The following is an 18,757-nucleotide window of genomic DNA, read 5'->3' on the forward strand; positions in this document are numbered from 1 at the left end:
GGGGAGCAGTGAATATTCATTTTCTTAAGCAGCAGGGACCGTGTAGGCTGCAGTAGCCGCTGCTGCCTCCTGTACCCCGCTCCTCCACTGCCCCCCCACATAACCCCACCACCCACAGCAACAAGACCGTATAGAGTAGAAGGTTCGGACTATAAGACGCACCCCCCACTTTCCTCCAAAATTTTGGAGGAAAAAAGTGCGTGTTATTGTCGGAAAAATACGGTAGGTATTGTTTAAAAAAAAAAAAAAAAAAAAAAAAGTTTGCAGAATTTTCTGCTTGGTGGTTGAACTCGTATAAGTTAACATATTATGCAGTTGCTGTTCCCTAAAATAATATTTTAAAGTCTCTTCTAAGTAGCCACTATCTCCCCTCTCTCCAATTCCCTTCTCTAGTCCTTCCCTCTGAAAAACTTTTATGAAAACAGCTTTTTCTTTTTTTTTCTTCTGCTTTACACTCTCCAGTTACTTCAGGGATAATCATTGACTGTTTCGATGATATTTGCTTCATCTGAAACTGGGTGTAACAAGTACTTAAGTGCCTGGACTCGCGGATTTACGTCTGGGCACTCGGCCCATTTCTCCAGTCCAATTCTATGATGCTTGTTTAGTTAGAACATGCTCTGTTGTAGCCAAAACAATAACTGTTTTCTTCTCTTTATATGTGGTCGGTGGGGTATAGGAAATTTTGGAATTGGGCTCTTACTGTAATTGTGGTCTCTTATTCTGTATCTTGAATGTAACATTTCCATCTTGCTTATTAGTTATTGGGTCGGAGCCACCTCTGCCCGACTGTAAAACACAGCCGCACGATCATTGTTAGTATTGTTCAAAGATCAGGCCAAATTCTGAATGGGTCTCTCACTAGTCCCCTATTTTGTCTGTTTATTCGTGGAAAACATTGGTGCTGATTTCCTAAAACTAATTTGGCGCCAAAAAATTTCAGTGGCTTATGATGTTTTATGAACTTGGTGCATCTTTAGACTGTCTAGAGCAGGGGTCCTCAAACTACAGCCCGCGGGCCACATGCGGCCCGCTCCCCCCCGCTTGCTCAGGGCCCCGACAGCCGGATACTTACCTCTACCTCTCCCCGTGCCTCCGCAGATCCGCTGTCTTCCTGCTGTGCGCTCCCTGTGACGTCCCAGGTCAGAGGGTGCGGTGACGTCTTTTCACCGCGCCCTCCCCTGAGACGTCACAGGCAGCGCAGAGCGGGAAGATGCTGGAGTCCAGACCCGAGCAGCGGCAGCAGGTGAGAAGTAAGGTGAGGTGTGTTTTTTTTTTTTTTTTTTTTTTTTAATTGTATGGAGGCATGGGGCATTATATGGGGGAGTGACATCCTGCATGGGGCATTATAAAAAGAGGGGAGTGATATCCTGCATGGGGCATTATATGGGGGGGGTGACATCCTGCATGGGGCATTATATGGGGGAGTGACATCCTGCATGGGGCATTATAAAAAGAGGGGAGTGATATCCTGCATGGGGCATTATATGGGGGGGGGTGACATCCTGCATGGGGCATTATATGGGGGGGTGACATCCTGCATGGGGCATTATATGGGGGGGGGGTGACATCCTGCATGGGGCATTATAAAAAGAGGGGAGTGATATCCTGCATGGGGCATTATATGGGGGGGTGACATCCTGCATGGGGCATTATATGGAGGGGAGTGATATCCTGCATGGGGCATTATATGGGGGGGGTGACATCCTGCATGGGGCATTATATGGGGGGGGTGACATCCTGCATGGGGCATTATATGGGGGGGGGTGACATCCTGCATGGGGCATTATATGGGGGGGGGTGACATCCTGCATGGGGCATTATATGGGGGGGGGTGACATCCTGCATGGGGCATTATATGGGGGGAGAAAGGGACATCCTGCATGGGGCATTATATGGGGGGAGAAAGGGACATCCTGCATGGGGCATTATATGGGGGGAGAAAGGGACATCCTGCATGGGGCATTATATGGGGGGAGAAAGGGACATCCTGCATGGGGCATTATATGGGGGGAGAAAGGGACATCCTGCATGGGGCATTATATGGGGGGAGAAAGGGACATCCTGCTTATTGGGGTCCTATGCTGCCTATTGAAATACCGGTTGATTTAACTTTACTTGTTCTTCATTTTAAATATTGTATTTGTTCCTGTATTGTTTTTTTACTTCAAAATAAGATATGTGCAGTGTGCATAGGAATTTGTTCATATTTTTTTTTTTTTTTTTTAAATTATATTCCGGCCCTCCAATGGTCTGAGGGACCGTGAACTGGCCCCCTGTTTAAAAAGTTTGAGGACCCCTGGTCTAGAGTAAGATTGCACCACCTATTAGTAGTTATTTGAAAAATAGACAGCAAATTGTTGCACTCTGTGCTATACTTTAGGTCCCTCCCTTTTGTCCAACCACTGTACTCTAAGGCCACGCCCCTTGCCGGGTGAATGGCCACGCCCCCTTGCCATGTGAGTGACACTATTTAAATTTTTAAAAATGTGCTCCAAGGCACAAAGGGCAGATTTTTGGCACAAAATATACCACAAATCTGGTGCATTTAGCTTAGTAATTCAGCCCCACCGATTGTGTGACATGGAGGGATTGCTCTAGTCCTCACACTGGCACTTGTACTAGGTTGGATTATAAATTATTTTTTTTTTATGTTTCCATTCAATGACTGGAAGCAAAGGCCTTGGAGCTAATTTGAAACAGATCATGTATGTGAGTGGTGCCGTATTCACCTAGAAAACTACAATGCCAACATAACTGGGGATGTTTCTATGCTTCAGCTGTAATGCTCACAGCATTTTGCCTGTGGGAGTGGGCAGAGGCAGAATATTCAAGAAGAAAAGAGTGGAATTGTCGGTTATGTACGTTACCCATGACAAAGGGGCCTTCTTATCATGCCACTCAATACCACACGCCGTAGTGCCTAATGGTACCTGAAGTCACTCAAAAAAAAAAATGCATATATATTATACGTATCTTCCTGCTCATTGTAATTGTCACCCATGAAGTTTTAAGTACATAATGTGGAATATCTCCTGAAAAAAATGAATCAAGTGAAAGTTTTTTTTGTATAGAGCACTCATGTTAAATACAAAAGAGCAAATGATAACCAATAATTTAAAACAAAAAAACAATGGGAGGGAAAAATAGAAAAACCTAAAGCTTACTGTGTCACTGGTATTGGCACCCTTTACATTTATTTAGTATGGAAACACATTTTGACTCGCCTGTGATAAATCACAAAAGAGATTCACCTGTGATTGTCGGTGCCCATGTGACATGAATTGGCCAATGAATGATGACTTCAGTGTTTTAAAAAGACACATGATAGGCCTTGTTCCTTTGTCACAATGGTAAAGACAAAGGAGCTGTCTGAGGACATCAAAACTGCTATTATTAGCAAACACAAGATTTCCAAAGGGTATAAGGCCATCTCCAAAGACCTTGGTATCCTAGTTTCAACAGTGCGCAATGTTAAGAAATTTGCCAAGCTTGGAACCGTCATGAACCTCCCTGGACGTGGGGGGGGGGGGGGAAATTGACACGGGATGTCTTCAAAGGTTGGTGCAAATGTTGAGGTGGGGGGGGGGGGGGGGGGGGGAAACACCATGTCAAACATCCAAAGACCTGAAGGCCAACCTGGAATACAGTCTGGGGTCATGGTTTCAACAGGTACCATACGCCGCACACTACACCAAGCAGAGCTTTATGGGCGAAGGCCAAGGAAGAAATCATTGCTGAATAAGGATCGACTGATCTTTGCTAAAGAGTGCTTGACAAACCACAATCCGTCTGGGAAAATGTTATGTGGACAGATAAAACAAAAATAGAGCTTTTTGGCAATAGAAAGCAACAGTTTGTTTTCGAATGAAGCTTATAAGGAAAAGAACACCTTACTAACAATTAAGCATGGTGGAGGATCCATAATCCTGTGGGGTTGCTTTTCTGAGTCGGGTACTGGAAGCCTTGACAGTTTCACAGGAATCACGAAATCAGAGAATTATCAAGAGATTTTAGAGTGGAATCTCCTACTCAGTGTAGGAGAACTTGGTTTGAGTCGAAGATCATGGGTCCTCCAGCAAGACAATGACCCAAAGCACACATCTAAAAGTACACAGGGATGGTTGAAAAAGAAAAAATGGACTTTTTAAATGGCCAACAATGAGTCCTGACCTCAATCCCATTGAAAATCTTGGGGGTGAGCTGAAATCTGCTATTGGGAAAAAGAACCCTGCAAACATTCAAGAGCTTGTACAAACTGCAAAGTAAGAGTGGGAGAAAATTCCAGTTGAGACGTGCAATAAGCTTATAGATGGCTACAAGAAATGTTTGGGGGCTGTCCGCAATGCCAAAGGGTATGCAACAAAGTATTAATTAGGGGGGCTATTGCTGCACATGCATGCTATTCTGTTTCTTCTTTGAAGTTGCAACATGGAAGGAGAAAAACAATGTTTTATTGTTGTGTTACTTTGGACCACCAATTTAAAAATACCTTTGGTACATTTCCACTTATTTCTAAAGATATTTTACAGTCTATGCATCTGTTTTCATGATGCAAGTGATTGTGTATCTGTGCATTAGAAAGAGTGGGGATCAATGCCATGTGTATTATTTTGGAACTCTTTGAAGGGGTCTTTATTAAAAAGACTGTTGGACAACATGTTTTACGCCAGCAATGCAAACCAGATAGTGTAAAGTTTGTTGTGTTCTGCATGGGGAGAGGAGCAGTTGATCTCCCCTGATGCAATAAGAATCTAGTGTTGAGATCCAATTGCCCAAATCTTCATTCCTTCATCAATCGGGAGAGTTGGAGGACTCCATACTCATTACACATTGCCCAATTCTATTGAAATGTTACTGGTTTCTCTAATATGTTACCAGAAAGAGGGGTCACTAAAGGATATTTATACAGCGGTTTGTTAGTTGGTGAGTTAGCAATGATGACAGAAGTCACAAATTCAAGAGGTTTTTTACCACTTTGACATTAGTGATTTATTTTTAGGATAGGTCCTCAGTACTAGATCTCCCCCCACCAACCAGATGCTGGATGTAACAGCTGTATGGGGTGGAACAGCGCAGCTCAATACCCTCTAGTGGCTGCTGCCAGGTATTGCAGATCAGCTCCTATTCTGATGGGACCCAATGTGGCCCTGGTGACTTGTGCTCAGGATAGATCATCAGTATCTAAGTGTTGAAAAGCCCCTTTAATGTCGACTCCTCTTTGCCACTTCTTTGTATTTCTGGCACTGCTGTAAGGTTTGGGCATGTGATGTTTGCACAACATAGTTTATGCACTGAGCTCTTATCTTCCACTTGAATATTTCCCGATACAGCTATGAACATAAACTGGTTCTGTGACATTTTTCTTTTCCCTATGATTTATCTGCACTCTTTTTGCTCTGGCTTATAAAGGAGTAGTCTGTTTAATATAGGGAATTACTATAAATTAATAAACTGCACTAGGCCGTTATTCGGTGCACCTAGAATTTGGCTGTCCATTATTTTATGACTATTGACTTTAATTTACTCCTGTGGGGGGAAAAAAGAAAAAAATCCCATCCGGCTTGCTCTTTGTAGTGGGTGAATGTACAGTAAAAAGAAAATATCTTATCGACCTTCTATACTCACCGCAGATTAGAATGTTGTTGGCTCCGTGGCCGAGAGGAAAAATTGTGTGTAATAGAAAAAAACGGGGTAATGTCAGGAGTTGAGGTTTTCTGAGGGCAGGAGAAGGCTTGTGACGGGATGTAAAGCCAAGCAGTACCTATACATTTTGGAGCCTGCTAAAGCAAGGTTCACACTTGTACATCTGCTGACGTACTGTATGTGTCGGATGTATAGATTAGACATATGCCACACATTTGCTTCCTTGTTAACTAAATCTGTCTGAATTTTGACGTGTGTCCATCTATGTCTATATGCAAATTTATTCATTTTATTGTTCTCAACTGGCTTTTAATGGTATGGACAGAAAAACATGTACGTCTTTAGATACATGGAAACGTACTACTATACGATTCAGTAGGTCTCCCATTGATAATGGAGAAAAAAATCATACGTCTTCCATACATTGTTTTTGTATGACGCCCCAAAAAGTGTAATATGATGTAAATCTTACAATTTATTCAAAAGAGAAAAAAAAATTGTATGTCTTAACGTATATTTTTGCCATACGGCCGAACTTGTCTGCCTTGAAATTGACCTGCTGTGCTGATTTCTAAATCCACAGCATGTCCTCTGTGGAATTAAGTCTGATGGGTAATGTAGTAAATCCTACTGCAAATCCTCTGTCACACTTGAAGATTTTGCTTTAGATTTGTGGTGAAGTTTTCTGCTACATGAGATCCTGGCCTTATAGAAACGAGCCGGTCACGGGGCACCTTGTGCGGACCATCGTGCTCACACTGACATCACTGCGCCTCCATATACCATCACGTAAAGGTTATCCAGACCTTTAAAATTGACGGCCTATCCACAATAAGTCTAATATGTAGTCCTTACTAATACACACCTTTTGTGTAGTTGTGCCATTTTTCTGTCGTTTGCCCTCACTATCTAGAGATAGTGTGACTCCATGCTGGATAGGAGCCTTTTACCTGACTGGCTTCTTTTTTGATTAGCCATCCTGGTTCCACATTGCAAGGACTATGTGCCACATATGTGACGTGCCAGGCCGGCCAATCAATAGAAGAGCAGTGGATGCTGGCAGGAGCAGGCAGTTCTCAAGGCTTTCATCCAGCGGCCAAAGATTCCTGATGTGGCTGCTGGACCGGGTCCTGCAAATTGATTTGCACAGTCTCTACTTGTGTGCCATTGTCATTCACCTTCTCCATTTAATCACGTCACATTCCCACAGCGCTTGCTCAGGCTGTAATGTAGCGCAGCTACAGTGGGAGGGTGCTGCGTGTTTGTCGTGAAGGCCGTTTCATAACTACTCACGTGCCCTCCATCTGCTGTCATCTTATGAACGAGCGGTGCTCTGTGGATGGCACAGAAGGTTTTAACCCCTTCACGACCTTTGATGTATAGGTACGTTGTCATGCTGAAGCATTGCTATGTGTAGCACGGGCGATCAGATGATCGCAGCTTCATGCCTCCTAAGGGAACTATTGAAGCCAGTAAAAAAAAAAAATAAAATAAAAATAAAACAAGTTCAAATCATCCCCCTTTTTGCCCCATTGAAAATATAATCGTAATAAAAAAAAAATTTGCATCACTGCATTCAGAAGTATCTGATTTATCAAAATATAAAGTAAATTAATTAGAAACGAGAAAAATCTAAACTCCAGAACTCTCTTTTTTTTTTTTTTTTTTTTTTTTGCGTGCCGCAACATTGCAATCACAGGGCGATCGAAACATTGTATCTTCCCCAAAATGGTGGTATCAATAACAACATCAGCTTGGGATGTTAAAAATAAGCCGTCTCGAAAAATAAAGACGCTACGGGTCTCACAAAATGGCGACATAAGCAATTTTTTTTTTTTTCAACGCTTAAATAAAAAATGACTTGTACATGTTTGATATCTGCGTACTTGTACTGACCATTTCCGGTGACTGCCTCTTGAAGCTCATCAAGAGAATGGCAAGAGTGTGCAAAGCAGTCATCAAAGCAAAAGGCGGCTACTTTGAAGAACCTAGAATATAAGACATATTTTCAGTTGTTTCACACTTTTTTGTTAAGTATATAATTCCACATGTGTTAATTCATAGTTTGATGCCTTCAGTGTGAATGTACAATTTTCATAGTTATCAAAATACAGAAAATCTTTAAATGAGAAGGTGTGTCCAAACTTTTGGTCTGTACATACATACATACATACATACATACATACATGTCCAAAAGTAGGTTTATCAAACATGATGTAAAGTGAAACTGGCTCAGTTGCCCTTAGAAACCAATCTGATTCCACTTTTCATTCCTCACAAAGTTTATAGTTTAAAACCAAAAAGTGTCAGTGATTTGAAAAATTACATGAGATGCATTTCAAGAAATTAATTCCCAAAGAGACTTGTGCAAAAAAGTTTGTCGAAGCGTAAGAGGCCGACTTCAAAGCTGTGCAAATTATAATGGAAAACAGTTTGAGCACCTGCGTTGATAAAACTTAAGGGCTTTTGTATTATTGTTCAGAATAAAATGTAATTGTCAATGTTATGCTTGTGTTAGTAAATATAATTTTATATATAAATCAAAATAAATCTTATTATTTTCTGTCCACCTACTTTTGGACCACCCTGTATATTAAATTATATTAAAAAGAAAAAAGATCCTGACCAGCACCTCCCATATAGTGTGAACAGGTACACACTTCAGTGACTGCATAACGTGCATAAAGAGAAAACACCTGAAGAACTGAACTGGAATGTGAATTGGTGTGAGAACAAGCTCTTGCATGCTGCATGCACATGTCCATTAAACAGGAAAAAAAAAAACAAAGACAGAAACACAATGCCCAAATACCCTGCAATAAATAAACTGCAATAGTGCATGAAAATAATAAAGGGTACTTGGTTAACATAATTTTGATCAAAATAATGCGAAAGCCACCCCCACCTCGTCACGGCGACCCCCATGGGGACAGTCCTAGTATTTAAAACCTTACTGTTTGTAAGGGCTGAGAGATTGAACCTAAACAGTGGACACAGAGACATAGGGAGCAAGATGAATAAACATTCCAGCTCAAGGAAATAAAGAGAAAACATCAGCACCCCGCTTGGCCAAGATATATGCAAGCACTGGAAACATGGGATCTAAACTACACAGTTGCTAAATAAAATGTACTTACAAAAAATGAAGGTTTTTAACACATAAAATGGCCAATTCATGTATGCACCTGTTCACGCTATTTGGAGGTGCTGGTCAAGTTTTTTGTAGTTTGTCATTGGGGTTGTGACTTCCTCCTTCTCGGACTGTGCACTTCACCCATCAACCCAAGGGTGCTTCTAATTGGTGCTGGTTCCTACCTGCCCATTTAAAATTGTAGGCTTACAGTCTGAGAGATGCATGTCTGCCCATTTTAAATTGTAGGCTTATAGCCCAAGAGTGGTATGATGATGGGGACCCATCAGGTCACCTTGCCGTGGTTGATGGACATACATGAATTGACCAATTTATGCGCTAAGAACCTTTGTTTTTCGTTGTGTGTATGTTTTATACTTTCTTTCATGAAGTTCAGCTTCCTGTTCCCGCTTTCTTATCGACCTAATCTAGATTTCCAGAATTCAACTTTTATTCCACTGTACTTTGAAATAAATCCCATGATGCATCATCACATGGACAGGTAGAGCAAGTGTCACCTCTGCTTGTTGTAACTGTCTCCCCTCTACATTCTATTAAATAAGCTGTTAGGTTATAGGTATACAGTTGGGGAGGCTGTGCTGTGATATTCTCCATTATAACTGTCACAAGATTTGTATAATCATCATCAGTAACTGTGATAGAATTTTCTCTCCTCCTTGTGGAGAAAGTGTGGTCGAGTCCGACCTTCCGCTTTATTTTCTAACTGGGATAAAAGTTCTTTGTTCTGCTGATGAGTGCAGGCTCTGTAGGTCGGACCCCCACCTGATCAGCAAGTTATCCCCTATTGTATTAATAGACTATTACTTTTTTTTCACCAAACAATCCCTTTTCACTTTCTCCCATGATTCACTTCCCAGGGGAAATCAATACTATTTGTGTTTTTGCAAAATGTGTGGACTTCCCCTTATGAATCTCTGAACGGCAGGTTTCCTCTCCTCGCATGATTTCTTTGTGGTCATGAAGGAACGCCGTGCCATGTAGAGCTGTTTTCATAAAGCCTTCCATGAGAAGATTGCCGCTTTTAGTTATCGCTTTCCCTGATGTGAATCTCCACAATCTGGAGGAGTTCTGCGCTGCATATATTTTCGGCTTCATGTGTCGGGGGTAAAGTGTGAGGCTGCTAATAACTTTTCTCCCACCTCGCTGCTTATAGATGTGAAATGTCACGCAGAGTCGTTTGGTTACATTTTTCTTTCTTAGATATATTATCATCAGAGCTGCAAAAGGAAAAACCTGAAGCCTGAGGCTGCTGAGTTTTATCTTGCAGATTTTCCTTTCTGAAAGGAGACTTCACTGTAAATCTACTTGATGTATCTGGAAACCCTCCATTCAATGTGGCGATAGTTCCTAGTAGTTGTATATTCTGATGACTATTGGATACTGGAAGTCCGATTCATCATTTGTAGATTTTTTATTTTTTTTTGTTTGTTTTATTTTGCACCAAATTCTAAGTTGTGCAAGAGGTTCATGCCTTTAACAAGAAATTAAAAATGCTCTTCATTTTTGGCTTTTACTTTTTTTTTTTTTTTTTGTACTTTTTGCTCTCAAAAAAAATAAATAAATCACAAATTACGATAGAATGTGCAGAATTTTAATAAAAATTTCAGGTATACATAAAATCATTTCAGGGAGGTGGAATACATTTTCACAAAAAAAAAATGTGACTTTTTAAAAGTCACCATTGGTGAATGGGCAGAAAACATCTGAAACCCCAGACTCTCTCCACAATGGTAAACATAAAAAAAAGTGCAAATAAACGCCAAAAGCAATATAAGGCTGGGTGCCCACGATGCGTTTTTTAAGCTTTTTTGCAGCAGCAATTCCGCTGCAGAAACTCTTAAACGCATGGTAGGTCTGCCATGTTCCCCGATGATAATCCGCATGTGCTGTGCACATGCCTCGGAAATTTCTGCTGTGGATTATCATTGCGGGAAAAAACGCAGCACTACCAATTATTTTGCTGAAGCGCTGTGTTTTCGCCACCATTGACTTGCATTGGAATGCATGTAATCCGCATCACTGCATATGTAGATGCGCATTCCAAGCGTTTCAATGTGCGGATGGTACCCAGGTGTGGAGGACAGGAGACTCTCCTCCAGACCTGGGTACCATAGAAACTGTGAAAAAAAGAATAAAATAAAAAATAAATATGATACTTACCTTCTGATGGCCCCCGGTGTGCTCGTCTTCGCTTGCCGGCAGATCGCGGTGGACTGAAGGACCTGCGCTGACGTCATTTATTCATGTGACGGCAGGTCCTTCAGTGTACCGCGAGCTGCCGGCAAGCCAGGGCGGAGCGAATCAAGACTCCGGGGGCCATCAGAAGGTAAGTATAGATTTATTTTATTTTTTTACCATTCTTTAAGGTCACACTATATAAATCCTTGCTGGTTGCATGGATTTATATAGTGTGACCAAGTTGTCAAGCACTTTCCAAGTGATGCTAAAGTCGCTTGGAAAGCGCTTGACAACCCGCATGTGGAAATGCATGTGAAGAACGCTTCACATCCGCTTGTCCCTGGCAGGAAAAATGCATGTACAATCAGCATGTACAATCCGCATGCGTTTTTTATGCCAGGGAGATGCTGAAACGCTCAGGAAAAATCCGGAGCATTTCTGCATCGTGGGCACATAGCCTAAAAGAAGGTTCAAACACAACAATGAATCAGCCCACAGTTTGCATGACGTGACCTGTAAAAGCAGTAAGGGTGTGGGTGCTGATTTGGACTAGTACAGTGTCATTTTGACTGTTGATGGGCCGAAGCACACATTTGTAAGTGGGGAAATCTTCCCCTAGATTTTTGGCCTGTTAATTCCTGTAGCTCATATGCTCCTGTAAGATAAACTACTGAAATGATATTGCAAGCCAGCTAAAGAGGACCTCACTTTCAAGAAATTTGTAAAAAAAAAAAAAAAAAATTCTTACTTGGTATAAATAACGCTATTCCCCTTATTCTGTTATTTTGTTCTTGTGGTGTGTTTTTTTTTTTTGTTGTTTTTACGAGATATGGCTCCCTCTTGTATATAAATTGAGTCTTTAGTTAACTGGGTGTGGCCTTCAAGGAAACTCCTGTACAGAAAAGTTGAATCACACCCACTTGGCTAACAGAACTATCAACAGGAAAGAGAGTGCCAGATCCTGGGAACGGAGAGACACAAGTAAAGCAACGCCAGATTCAGGAGAACAGCAGCATTTAGATCTGGTAAAAAAAAAAATTACATATTTATGGCAAGTGAGAGGTTCTCTGTAATATATGGGCCATTTTTTTACCTGTAGTTTTGATTCCTATTTTTTTCTCTCTTAGGAGTTAACCGACTTGCAGCGTGACCCTCCGGCCCAGTGCTCGGCAGGACCAGTCGGAGATGACTGTAAGCTGAATAAAATGTGCAGATTTTTCCTTTATAACTTTATTCTCCATGTAGTGCGGTAATTTTTTCAAACTTTAGGTTTTCTTTTCTTTTTGTTTTGCAGTGTTTCACTGGCAGGCAACAATTATGGGACCTGTAAGTATATTGTTCACCTATTTATCCCCTTTTCTGGCTTTGGGGAATAAGAGCTTATACATAGTGCTAAATAGTGGTGCATGAACCGGATTTGGGGTCTGTAATTCAGTCCATGTGTCATCGTATTTTGGTGCCAGTGTGGGGCTCTATCTGTCCCCCAAAAGCAATATTTATTGGGGGGGTATTTTTTACCTACATGCATTGCATAACATGTCTGATAAGTAGGGGATCTGTACCTGCGCTTATCTGCAGAATGTGCAATCCCTCTCCCGCCTCGCTGCACAGGTGGCATGTGCAGAGCCCCCCTCTAGTCATTTCAGACAGCGATATAAATGGATAATCCACTTGAACTCTTGTCTAATCAATCTCTTCTCTAGCTGTAACCATAGAAATTAATAGGCACACATGGCATCTATCCATTAATTCACCACTACACCCAACAGGATAGCTTAGTGACGCCCCGTCTCTGAGATCCACTCCCTCAGACATTTATGGCATGTTGTGGAGATATGTCACCCCCTGGCGATATCAGCTCTCTACTATGGCCATACAGGGTATAGAAAAGTAAATCTATACATACCTGTATGGCCCATAGCCGAGGTTTGATTGCAGAGAAAAGCGCTTTATTCCTATTTTGTACAGGCTTGACGTCCTTGGGACTCCAAGTAATCCCCGCCTATGTGATTATTAGTCCCCCAAATCTTCGCCTGTATGCTTAATTATCATACCCACCCCTGCACGTCACAGGGCCCTGTGCACTGTGCTCCCTGACTTCCCGGGCATGTGCAAAGCGCCACTCACATAGTGCGCTGACGTCTTTTAGTCATGTGATGGTCACGCGACCGCTGACGTCAGCGGCCGTGTGACCTGTCAGCTGACTAAATGACATCACCGCAGGTCCTTTCAGAACCTCGCGGGATGCCGAGGACAGAGGAGACCGGAGAGTTAAGTACGTATATAAATAGTAAAAGGATTAAATCGAATAATATTGGACCGATAAAAAGTGATGAAGGCAAAATCATAGAGAAAGATGAGGATAAAGCTAATCTATTAAATAAATTTTTTTCGTCAACTTTCACAAAGGAAAAAGAACTAACAGGCGAAATGAGAAGTGACAAGCTTAATCCTCCACTAAGTATGACAAATCTAACCCAAGCTGGGGTACAGAAACGCCTCAGTAACATTAAAATAAACAAATCACCAGGACCTGATGGCATACACCCACGGGTACTAAGGGAACTAAGTAATGTGATAGACAGACCGTTATATCTTATATTTAAGGACTCTGTTGAGACTGGGTCTGTACCACTTGATTGGCGACAGGCGAATGTAGTGCCAATATTCAAAAAGGGAGCGAAAAGTGACGCCGGAAACTATCGGCCGGTGAGTCTGACGTCCGTTGTGGGCAAAATTTTTGAAGGCTTTATTAATGAGGCAATCATGGAGCATCTTGACGCTAATAATCTATTAACCCCGAACCAACATGGATTCATGAGGAATCGCTCCTGCCAAACAAACCTGATTGACTTCTACGAGGAGGTTAGCTCTCGAGTAGATCAGGGGGAACCAGTGGATGTCGTGTATCTCGACTTCTCAAAAGCGTTCGATAGCGTGCCACATAATAGGTTGGTATACAAAATGAGAATGATGGGGCTGGGGGAAAATGTCTGCAAGTGGGTAGCTAACTGGCTAAAGGATAGAAGGCAGAGGGTGGTTATAAATGGAATATACTCAGATTGGGTAAGCGTCACTAGTGGGGTACCACAGGGGTCTGTACTAGGCCCAATGTTATTTAATATCTTTATTAACGACATAGTCAACGGGATAAATAGTAAAATATCAATATTTGCAGATGACACAAAGTTATGTAAAACAATTAATACAAAAGAGGATAGTGAAGACCTTCAGAGGGATTTGGATAAGCTGGGTAGGTGGAGCATTAAATGGCAAATGAGGTTTAACGAGGAGAAATGTAAGGTCATACATATGGGAAGGAAAAATGGAAGTCACCAGTACTCACTGAATGGGAAATCATTGGGGAATTCAGAGATGGAGAAGGACTTGGGCATCTTGATTGATAGCAAACTAAATTCAAGTGCCCAAAGTCAGGCCGCTGCTGTAAGGGCAAACAGGGTAATGGGATGTATCAGAAGAGGTATAGCTGCAAAGGATGAGAACATTGTTCTTCCACTGTACAAAGCACTGGTCAGACCACACTTGGAATACTGTGCTCAGTTATGGGCCCCAATATATAGAAAGGATATAAATGAGCTTGAAAAGGTACAAAGGAGGGCAACAAAATTAATAAAGGGAATGGAGGGACTGCAATACCCAGAGAGGTTGGCAAAACTAGGACTATTCAGCCTGGAAAAGAGAAGGTTGAGGGGGGACATAATAAATGTGTACAAATATGTTAGGGGACAGTATGGAGACCTTGCCCGGGATTTGTTCAAAAGGAGGGATATTACGGTAACAAGAGGGCATTCACTAAGACTGGAAGAGAAAAGGTTTCAGCACCAGCATAGGAAGGGGTTCTTTACGGTAAGAGCAGTGAGAATATGGAATTCACTGAGTGAGGAGACGGTAATGTCGGATTCACTACACCAGTTCAAGCGGGGACTGGATGCTTTTCTAGATACCAGGCAGATTTCTGCATATACTTAAAAATAGAATAAAATAGTAGGTTGATACAGGGATTTATTCTGACTGCTGGTTTCAGAGTTGGGAGGGAATTTTTCCTCAGGTGAAGATTGGCTAAATCATTTGGGGTTTTTGCCCTCCTCTGGATCAACTTTAGCAACTACAGAACTTACAGGTCGAACTTGATGGACGCAAGTCTTTATTCGGCTTTACTAACGATGTATAATTTTTATATATTTTTTTTTTTTTTACTATAGATGCTGCATTTAAAGCAGCATAAGTTAGTCACACAATATAACTCAATGCAAGTTGCATGGATTTATATTGTGTGGCCAACTTGTCAAGCACTTTTCCTAGTGATGCTCAAAATCACTTGGAAAAGCGCTTGAAAAAACGCATGCGGAAATGCATACAAAACGCTTAAACGCTTCTCCCTGGCAGAAAAACGCATGTAAAATCCACATGCGTTTTTTCTGCCAAGGAGATGCAGAAATGCTCAGGAAAATTTCTGCTTCATTTCTACATCATGGGCACGTAGCCTTATAGAATACCGCCTTAACTTGTGTCTATTAGGCTAAATATATGCTGATTCTTGTTTTTTGTTTTTTCCCCACAGTCTGACAGCCCTTATCAGGGTGGTGTCTTCTATCTCACAATCCAGTTTCCTACAGACTATCCGTTCAAGCCACCAAAGGTATGAAAATGTATTCAACACAGCTGTACATTGCGCTATATGGTTGTAGAAACAGAATCTAATCCCCGGGGCTATCAGCAGACTCTTCACACTTTGTTGCCACTAGGGTTGGTGTTAATAGATTCACATGACCCCGTTCATTGGCCACAACTGTAATCTGTCTGCTGAGCGAGCGAGCCATGAGGACCCCCTCTTAGCTGACGGCTTCCACGGCTTTTCTTTTGAATAACTGTCCTGGCGCAGCATCATCAGCTGTAATGATGACGTCACGTCAGCTAATGGAAAGGATAGCCGTGCATGCGGTAGATAAGCCGGGTGATACAGCCTCAGTGCAGAATGCATGCCACCTTCCCGGATATCTCTTTAGAGAGGTGATTTGGCTCTACTCGCCTCTGTATGGGGAGAGGAATGTAGCAGGTGATCTTATATCTAGATACTGTATGTTGGCTCACGTGTGCTGTTGACAGGTATCACACTTATCCCTTGCCTATTCTAATGCTTGATAATGACTCTGGAGCAAGTGAAGCATTGTGGGTATCTGACACATGGGTGAATAGGATTCTAGGTTTTGGTTAATCTCTGGAGTGTTGCTTTCTTTTTCTGTATTGTCGACTGGAATCAGAGGCTTGGAGTTCACCTCGTGAAAGCCCTGCACCCATTAATACAGGATTGAGGATTATTTTTATTGCATTTTTTCCACCCGGTGTGTGTGCTTGATGGAAGTGTAAACCTGTTCCTGACTGTCCATGAGGCAGGATCCCTATAGGATGTTTTCCTTACCTAGCGAGCCAATGTTTTGTCCTAGCCCTCAGGATTAGATGACGACAGAATGTTGGAGACTGATTTCCTTTAAATAATAGATATTTGGTGATAGAATCACCAGGTTTTTGCTATGTAAATTGAGAGCAACATGATGTAGGGGCAGAGACCCTGATTCCCAGCGATGTATCACTTATCATTGCGTGCGGTCATTGATACAATCCAGCTTTCTCTCCTGCAGATCTACCAGTGCTCAGAATATTGACAGAAAGCTATTAATCAGTGGTGGCATCAGGGTTAAGCACAGCAGGAGGACTAGGAGGCACGAGACACCAAGTCCTGTAGTGATGATTTCCTACTGATAAAACACTGATTGCTTTGATTCCAACAATGTATCACTCACTTACTGGGGTGTGTTTTGCGGTTTCTGAGTCTGCCCCTTCATAATGCTGCTCTCAGATTAGATGGCTAAGACCTGCTGACTGATTCCATTCAAAGGCTATGTCCACTTCTGCACATTATTTTATTTTTTTTTTTTATTCATTTGATGACTAAATGCAAAGTTAAGCCACTTTCTAAATGGCTTTCATAAAGAGAAAATACACAATTTTGCACCAGTAGAGTGTTTCTAGTTCTTAATCTAGCTGAATGCTTGGCAAAAAGGTTAAAAATCCACCAGAGCTCCTGCTCAGTTTTGGAGGCTATTTGCTTCCACTCCCTCTTTCAGTGTTAGAGATAACAGCGGGGAGGGGGTGTGAGAAAGCATGCACAGATTCAAGGAGGGCAGAGAATACTGCTATATAAACGGAAAATGGCACATGAAGTAAAAACAAGATCTAGCACTAATGAAGAAAGCCGGACCCTCACATCCAGCCTGTATTACTGGTGGGACATAAAAATCTGACACTTGGATAAGGCTGCAAACTGCATATCAGGAGGTCTGAACATAAACGAAGGAATGAAGATTGCAGACTGAAAGCAATTTTATCAACTATAGATAACCACTAAGATATGCAAAATATTTTTGTCAATGTGGTCTACACATTTAAGCATTAAAGGCTGCCTTTTCCAAATGTCAGTCAAACATGGGTGCATTTTATATATGTTATCAGCTGTTTCCTTCCCCTACGTTCTGTGGAGCCAATTAAAGAGCTATGTTTGCACCCCAGTGCTCATAGTGCAGGTCTGACCTCGTACCTGTGGCTTCAGACGGTGCACACTGAGTAATTTATTTCCTGTTTTGCTCTCCTCATTTTGTTTTTAATTTTTTTTTTTTTTTTTCAGGTGGCATTCACAACAAAAATCTATCATCCAAACATAAACAGCAATGGAAGTATTTGCCTTGATATTTTGAGGTCACAGTGGTCCCCAGCCCTGACTATATCAAAAGGTAAGTGAGACAAAGTGAGATCGTTGGATTCATTCTGTCATCTGTTTTCTCATTAGGAAGAAGCCAAGCACAACTGAGCTCATTAATGTAGTCACAGCTATACATTTAGATAATGTAACACAACATTTACCACTGCCGAGACCATAAAATGGTTGATGGACAGAAGATGTGAAGAGGAAACTCTCGGAAGTTGGTAGCACTTGATCCGGTGGTGCTCATATGCATGGAGAGCACCCTGATGCAGACATTGCTTGTGGCACTAGAGTCCTCTTCCTCTCTGAAGGGACAATTTGCATATTTCCCAGAGGAGCATTGCGGCTTTAAGTCTCCTCACCATGACATGCTTAACATGTTGCTCTCCGCAAGGAGAAATATTACCCCTTAGATACTGGTCTGACACCTCTCACCCAGTCACATCAGAACTCTCACTATGCACTGATGAAGGGCAGTACCCCAAAACAGTGTCTGCAAATTGAGTTTCTGGTTCTGGCTTATATCTTAAGTCATGTGACAAGGCTCGTTAAAGGGTCACTATTGACTTTTAGGATTGCTACTTTCCTGTAGGTGGCACTAGAGTGCTAGTCCTCTTCCTCTCTGAAGAGACAATTTGGGCAAGGACTGTAATGTTTCTCTATTTGTGCTCATTGTAATTTGTATCTGTGGCAGTGGATCTAATCCACTCATCAATGTGATATATTTACCAAAATCTGATTCCCAAGCTATACAGGATGAGTTACATCAGAGATTCTGTATATGCCAGAGGTCCTATTGGGCTTTGAAGTGAAGGCTCTTACCCAGCAGGTGTTTGTTGGACTGAAGTGGATACATTAAAGAAGTTGTCCACTACTACTGATCTGCAGGGGTGCTGGGTGCGGGACCCCGGCCGATCATACATTAATGCCCTATCCTATGGATAGGGCATCAATGTAAAAGTAGTGGACAACCCCTTTAATAAAATATTGCTATATTAAAG

At 41.9% G+C, this 18,757-nt stretch overlaps 1 protein-coding gene across 1 annotated transcript in view; it reads left to right on the forward strand.

Moving 5' to 3' along the window:
* UBE2D1 (ubiquitin conjugating enzyme E2 D1) overlaps positions 1-18,757 on the forward strand; it is a 32,878-nt gene that overhangs the window by 8,947 nt on the left and 5,174 nt on the right. Inside the window, exons 2-5 of the mRNA XM_073685485.1 lie at positions 12,103-12,166; positions 12,270-12,301; positions 15,558-15,635; positions 17,679-17,784. Coding sequence (XP_073541586.1) covers positions 12,103-12,166; positions 12,270-12,301; positions 15,558-15,635; positions 17,679-17,784 — 280 coding nt within the window. The remainder of the gene's footprint in view (positions 1-12,102; positions 12,167-12,269; positions 12,302-15,557; positions 15,636-17,678; positions 17,785-18,757) is intronic.

The sequence above is a fragment of the Phyllobates terribilis genome, unplaced genomic scaffold (genome assembly GCF_046119375.1).
Source record: "Phyllobates terribilis strain yellow unplaced genomic scaffold, ASM4611937v1 Scaffold_5__5_contigs__length_657084704, whole genome shotgun sequence".
Classification (NCBI taxonomy): domain Eukaryota; kingdom Metazoa; phylum Chordata; class Amphibia; order Anura; family Dendrobatidae; genus Phyllobates; species Phyllobates terribilis.